The following is an 8,154-nucleotide window of genomic DNA, read 5'->3' on the forward strand; positions in this document are numbered from 1 at the left end:
TTTACTTACGGTCAATTTAAATTACACTAGTTACACTTAATCTCAATCCATGATTTTTTTAAATTCAACAACAGATGACATGGGTGAGTGAAATAAGTGATGAGAGAGACAAATAAGAATCTAAGATGACCTTTAAATTTCATTCATTTGGTCTATTGAATTTAAAAAATCATTGGTTGAGATTAAATGTAACTAATGTAACTTAATTTGGATATAAACAGATCACTCATTATATATATATATATTACTAACTGTGAATTATAATGTTATATATGTTACTAATGGATATATATGTTAGTAATTGTGGATTGTAATATATATATATATATATATATATATATATATATCAATTAGTAAAACATATAATATCTACATATATAATCTTATAATTCATAATTAGTAAGATATATAACAATACATATATAAAATATATGACATATATATATATATATATATATATACATATATAGTGTGATCTGTTGAATTCTCGCTTATTTCTTCGAATTGTTGAATGGTGTTATTGGAATCATAACTATTTCTGCATTTTGGGTCTCTACATTGCATTCATGACAACTATTACTGCTTCATTTCAACAGTTTATTTAACCTTAGACTGTTCACCTCCACTCGATAAACCAAGAATCATCCACTAATAATGTGCTCGTCTGATCGTGTAAAGTCTCGTTAAATCTATAAGAGACCAAAAAATTAAAGATCTGATTCATGTGAGTGACACTATATGTTGATGATATCTTGCTTGTAACTAATGATCTTGGTCTTTTAAATGAGACTAAGATGTTTCTCTCTAAAAATTTGAAATGAAAAATATTGGTGAGGCAAGCTATGTGATTGGAATAGAAATATTTCGTGTAGATCACAAGGACTTTTAGGTTTGTCTCAGAAAGCATATATTAACAAAATTTTAGAGAGATTCAGAATGGATAAATGTTCAGCATCTCCCGTTCCAATTCAGAAAGCAAACAAGTTCAGTATGATGCAATGTCCAAAGAATGATTTGGAACGAAAGCAAATGGAAGAAATTCCTTATGCATCTATAGTTGGGAGTTTAATGTATGCTCAGACTTGTACGCGACTAGATATTAGTTTTGCAGTTGGAATGTTAGGAAGATACCGGAGTAATCCTGGTATAGAACACTGGAAAGCTGCAAATAAAGTTCTGAGATACTTACAAGGTACAAAGTATCACATGCTTACTTATAGGAGATCAAATCGTCTTGAGGTGATTGGATATTCAGATTCAGACTTTGCTGGATGCATAGACACAAGAAAGTCTACTTTCGGTTATGTGTATTTATTAGCTGGAGGAGCTATATCATGGAAGAGTGCGAAGCAGACTGTCATTGCTGCATCCACTATGGAAGCTGAATTTGTGGCATGTTTTGAGGCTACAGTTCATGCTAAATGGCTACGGAACTTTATTTCAGGACTTGGAGTTGTTGACAGTATTGCCAAGCCGCTGAAAATTTATTGTGATAATTCTGCAGCAGTCTTCTTTTCTAAAAACGACAAGTACTCCAAAGGTGCTAAACATATGAAGGTGAAATACTTTACCGTTAAAGAAGAAGTTCAGAAACTTAGAGTGTCAATTGAGCTTATTAGCACTAACCTTATAATTGCAGACCCTTTGACGAAAGGGTTACCTCCCAAAATATTTACTGGTCATGTAACAAATATGGGTATTATGTTTGCAAATGAATGTTGAACATTATGTTATTAATAAAGTCTCAATATTTTGACACTTCGAGCTCGTTAATATTTAAGTTTCTGATTAATATTTTATTTTCACACTTATGTACACATGTGAGAATGATAATGTTGAAAATAAAATTTTCTTTCTAAATGACATTATTATATGATTCTCATTAATGTGTCATGTAAGAATAAAGCTAATGTAGTAGTACATGGAAGGGACTATATCGAATAAATGATGTACAACCGCCATGACTCTTATTAGTTCTTGTTCTTAATCATGACTTGTAATGTAATGAATATGGAAAACATATTCTGAATATGCGCATTATGTTTGATGTTTATAAAATCATGAATTGTATTGTCACATGAGACAAGTGGGAGAATGTATATGCCTCTTGTGACATGAATGAATGTATCATTTCATTGTTTGAATGATATAACTCTTGGATGAAGAGTTATCAATGAAATGGTAAGACTCTTGGGAAAAAGCCTATATATACTGCTTGATGGAAGCATTATACAAACAAGAAAAAGGACCAGAAACATTGTCCCTATCTCTGCCCATAAAGATTGTTCTATCAGCCATCACTTAAGGAAGAACATAGTAGGAACGGGAAGGAGATAGAAAAATTACTCTATAAACCAAGAACACCAAACAACAACTAAATGGAGGATCGTATCGCCATCGGGAAAGGTTAGTAATCTGTAACTATTCTTATGGAAGTGAAAACTATGATTTCTTAAGATCCATTTATACATGACTTCAAATAAAATTTATATGTGGTATCATAGCACTGTGTTTAAGAACTTGTAATTTTCCATTAATGATGATTCGATCTTGAATGATGTTTTAAAATATGTTCTTAAATATTTAGAAAATTCATGTTTTATTATTTCCGCTGCATCATAATAATAAATAGAGTGTGGAAAATGAAATAACACTTTCTAACTTGAACAAAAGAACTGACGTTCTGTCACTAAATTATATTGTGTTTTGTTATTGAAACATGTATGTGATATTGTTTCAAAGCACTTTAAAGATAATGTTCAGACCAATAGAAACACTAATTTTCTATCTTGAGAGATGTTATATATATAACATGAATAGTACTTTTAGAAGAAAAAAAAAGTTTAATTTTAGTGTTGTTTCTACTGCATTTGGTACTCTATTTTATTTATTAATGAACAAGGCATATAACATGTTAAATCCTTCTGATATATAATACAAAAGGTTAACATACGTATAATATATATATAACGTCAACAAATATATAATATATTTTATATATATGTAAACATCAGAAACAGTAAGGTATATGTATATAAGTTACAATTTCACTTAAAGTTTTATGGCAATTGTTTCATAAATACGTAAGTAACTTTGTAATTAACATCGTAATTTATATACAATTTTGGGAAGTCATATATATGTATAATATTATGATTTGTTAGATGTTTGGAATTATTGTATGATAGATTTGTTAATTACCAAAGTGGTCAAATCTTTATGTTTAATTAATTCCAAATTGTATGATCATATTTCATTTATTCGAAATTATTGTATGATAGATTTGTTAATCACCAAATTGGTCAAATCTTTATGTTTATTTATTTTCAAATTGTATGATCATATTTCATTTCATTTACTCATAAAATTGATACTATGAATGATATAATAATTATTTGTTTATGAGTAAATTGAAGTTCATTATCATAAGACAGTCAAGAATCACCAAAGGTTGATTATTTGTTTTTATAATGAATGAGCATGAATGTTGGTAGTGTAAATGCATCATTAGTTATATTTATATATCCAAAGATAGTAAATGTTTCTAATTTATGCATGTATCATTGCCAAATTATGTGAAATTCTTTTAGTATCATAATGTCTAGTATGGTATATTGATGATTACCCAAAGGTAGACATTAATATACACTTATGCATATATTATTTGGAATTGTCTCCACAATATATCATATTTTGTTTAACTTAATTGCATTTATCACATTTTTTGTTTAAAATATTACACTTATTTCTCATGCAGGGGTAGTCAATGTAATGAAAATATAAAAATTAGAAGGTCTATGGAGGTGTAGAAAAATGAGGGGTGAATTATATAATTTTATTAAAACTCTAGGGGTGTCAGCGTAATTTACTCTATTTAATAATACATTGACAACTGCATAAGGTTTGGGATATATAATTACAATTAACTGAAGATAGTTAAAATCTATTATTTTCTATTTGTCAACATCATTTGCTCTTTTATTTGGTCAATTTTACAGCTCAATAAAAAACCATTACCATAATATAATTAATATTCAATTGAACATCTCCAGATTAAATTTCTTCATCAACTATTAAGCATAGGTGATAAAATAGACAAGATTTTATTTAATAAATGTCTTTATTAAGTAGGCAAAAACTAGAATAGGTTATATGTCATTGCTAGCTAACCTATCATAATTCTAACTATATTTGCCATCTTATAATAACAAAAGACAACAATGTTTTGACAAAGCAATCATGTACCATGGATTTTAATGGAATCATTAATTTAAATATCCAACAATTGATAACAAGAGATGATTTTTTTATCAATCTTCAAAGTATAAAACTCTAAAGTTATAGTATATTTTTTCACAATAGATGTTACCTTAACGTTGTTAAGGCATTTAGTCTTTAATACTATTTGATAATGAGAGCTTGTGATTTTTTGACTCAACCAAATAAGTTCTTAGAGCTATTTGATATACAACTATTGAAAAGAGCTTGTAGCTTTTAAAAAAGAACTTGAGGAGTTTAAATGTTTCTTTTTTTTAGAAAACCATTTGAAGTTCTAGTTAAAAAATGAAAATAAATTTTAATAATTCGCTAATCAAATTTTGCCATTCAAAATTTCAAGAAATCCTCTAGTTACAAGTTACAACAACAAAAAAACCTCTTTATTTTTATGTATAAATTATTTTGACAGTAGATTTTCTGTGATGCACAAATCTTTGAAAACTGCTAAAATAATAATGAAATCAAGAAAATATTGCATATCCAATTTTAAATAAAGGGATTTACTAACATGAGTAAGGTAATTCTTACAACAAGTTTTCATAATGAGTACTTCAGTAAATTTTCACTGAGAAAATAAAAAATCAGTTTGACAACATCTTCACTCTGCCCTCATACAAATGTCTACTAGGTATGCAATCCCAATGTTCTCACCCAATTCTTGAAATCGACTCTTCGAAACAACGTCAATCACATTCAAGCCTCCCCTTGCCCTTTCTTTCTTTATCTAACACGAGAATAATGACATGGAATACATTCTCTTATATATGGATGATTTCACCATCACCCCATGGTCTCAAGACCTTCGTGCACATCATCAGTTTCTAATCTAACTTCACCTCAATTTTAAGAAGAAAAACCAAAAATAAATAAACTATAATATGAATAAAACACAATCTTAAAACTTATAATCTGATAGTCTATAAACAAAAACATGAAATATAATTTAAAATACAAGCACCATTGCCCAGCAATTCTTACAACAAGTCTTACCCGTGCCAATTTCATAATACAATTACCTTCTAAAAGAATGAGAAGTAAAAAAGAACAAAATGTTTCTTTAAATCCAAAAAATAAACCTAACATCAGACAATTGGCATATTAACATGTATTAAACAAGTCTAACTAGTAGTGGTTTTCAAAATAAGCTTCAAACTAAAGCCGAAGCAGTAACAAGAACAACTGTTGACAAAATATGGAAACAAACCTAACCGAATATAAACAACCAAGCCTCTTCTCTTTTAATAGCCAAAAATTCAGAGGACAGAATATAAATAGCAGCGACTAAATTAACACCTAACAGTTACAAATTGAAAATCCAAATTAAGAACTTCAAATACCAAAACATAAAAAATAAGCATCCACATTAACGAAGGGGAAGTCTACAAATCAAATAACACAATTACGACAAAAAACAAATGCCTCCGTGAAAAAGAACAATAAAACAAAATTCTTTACACATGTGGTCTCAAATGTATACATCACCAGAACAAAGATTGGTACGAATCCACTTCATTATTCAACATTAATTTGAATCACATTTCTTAAAAGTCCACATTAATTAAAAATCAACAGTCAACACTACAATCACAGGATACAAAGCACAAACATTGTCGTACATGCATATTTTTCTCTAACAAAATCAGAGAAAACGAAAACAAAATGTGTAACTTACCAATGCCCACAGCTTTAAACCTTAAAAGGTCCAACACAAGAAAGATTTTCACAATGTTGAAAAACACCAGTAACCAGTGTTGGTCTTCGACCAGAGCTAAAACGACTAAGCACTTTAAATGAAGAAGCCGCGACATTGATTGACATAACCATTCCACGACGGAAAGAGACAATCCCAGTGTCCTTGTCTTTTTCTTGGATAAAAACACAATTACCCTTACAAATCTCATTACGAAAAAATGATTCCCGTTTTTTCACATTGGATACCAAAGAAAACTCTAATTTCTCTACCTTCAGCTTCAAAATTTCAATCTGTAAACGTGATCGCAAAACAAACAGAAGATAACCACCCGATTCACCAAAGTACAAAACACTACTATTCTCATCAATCGACACCGGCATTGGACAAGTCTTAAAACTTAGAGTGTCGAAATCAAAGTAACAAAACTTCCCCAGACGAAACATGTAACAATACAGCACCCCATCATGGTAAACAGCGTTATTTTTACGCGGGGGTTCAGAATCAGAAGCAGTGAACGTAAAACCAGATTCAATCCATGCGTCAGTTTCTGATGAATAAACATTACAAACATATTCAGCTTCAGGATTGTATGAAATGACCTTCTTCTCCCAATAAGGACCTGATGTATAATACTTGTACCGAACTGAAACGAGCTTGTAATACTGTGATTTCAATGGATCAAAACAGATAAAAAGTGAGACTAGTGAATATCCAAAATCTTCGGTAGGGAAGACAACAGGAACGGATTTATTGGTGGTTGGGTTGCATATAAAGTACTCAACTTTTGACCAAGGTTTCGAAGTACACCTTTTAATAAGTATTAGACCATTGCACGATTGAATAACGGTTCCTTTAGGAACTTCAACATTTCGAAAATTAGAAGAATCAGAAACATCATTAGTTTTTATAGGGATAATTGGACAGGATGTTGAGGAAACGAGAGGTAGCAAGATTGCAGAAGGAAAAACACGAGAGCTTTTATAAAGTCGAAGAGTGTGTGAGTGGCAGAACTTTGGTTCAGAAATGAGAGCAAGCCATTGTTTTGAAACACATTTGAATCTGAGTACTGACTTCACTGGCAAACGAAGAAGAATTTCATGAACAAGGTATTCAATTGATGCAACTATGGTAGCCATAGAAGAGAAAAAGAGCACGAAACAAGATAATAAGAAAAAATATAAGAGACAGTGTTTAGAGAAAATATATATATAGTGTGAGTCTGTTGAATTCTCGCTTATTTCTTCGGATTGTTGAATGGTGTTATTGGAATCATAACTATTTCTGCATTTTGGGTCTCTACATTGCATTCATGACAACTATTACTGCTTCATTTCAACAGTTTATTTAACCTTAGACTATTCACCTCCACTTGATAAACCAACAGTCATCCACTAATAATTTGCTGGTCTAATCGTGTAAAGTCTCGTTAAATCTGTAAGATGATCAAAAAATTAAAGATATGATTAATGTGTGCGACACTTATTGAAAGAGACAATATATATCGAAATGAATTAGTTCCTTACCAAAAAAGATAAGAATTTATATTAATAGTACAAAATAAAAATAACTCACAATATCATTCCCATTTTTTCTTTTTGGTACAAGGAAGAGACAGAAAAATATCGAAGAAGAAACTTTTTTTCCCCTTAAATATTTAGAGGAAAATATACAAAGGCGGCACTCAAGGAGCAAAAGAATTGACTAAACCAGCAAGGAAGAGACTTTTGTCACAGAGCCCAGGCATGGAGGCCACTGTCTTCAAGGATGCACATGATCTAATTATAAACTTGGAGTTTGATAGCAATGTTGTTCATAATCTGCCTACCCTGGAGCAGGTAGGTGGGAATCTAGAGCAATCTCATACTTCAGAGGAGGAATCTAATAGTGAGCCTTTAGAGGAATTGCAGGATCCTAGAAATGTTCACCCAAACTTGTTAGGCACCACGATAAATAATCAGCAATAATTTATCATTCAGCCGGATGATTCAATTGAAAATGATGTTGTGAGAAAGGATCTCAATATTCTGAATCGCTTCTGGGGGATGCAGATGAAAAGGACGCTGATATTGTCCCAGATATTGCAGATGACTTCTCTAACATCCTCACAAAGTCTCGGAAAAAGAAGATAAGGAAAAAAGGTTGTTCTGCTGGATGATTTTTTTTTTCTGCTGCTAGCATTTTTC

The 8,154-nt window shown here is 30.5% G+C and overlaps 1 protein-coding gene across 1 annotated transcript; it reads right to left on the reverse strand.

Moving 5' to 3' along the window:
• Positions 5,965-7,107, reverse strand: LOC109335553 (F-box protein At5g07610-like). The gene has a single exon (XM_019571688.1). The coding sequence runs from the start codon at positions 7,105-7,107 to the stop codon at positions 5,965-5,967; it is 1,143 nt and encodes a 380-aa protein (XP_019427233.1).

This window comes from Lupinus angustifolius, chromosome LG20 (assembly GCF_001865875.1).
Source record: "Lupinus angustifolius cultivar Tanjil chromosome LG20, LupAngTanjil_v1.0, whole genome shotgun sequence".
Classification (NCBI taxonomy): Eukaryota; Viridiplantae; Streptophyta; class Magnoliopsida; order Fabales; family Fabaceae; genus Lupinus; species Lupinus angustifolius.

Excerpts from the sequence above, each read along its gene's own strand:
- LOC109335553 (XM_019571688.1), bottom strand. The coding sequence starts at position 7,107 with ATGGCTACCATAGTTGCATCAATTGAATACCTTGTTCATGAAATTCTT.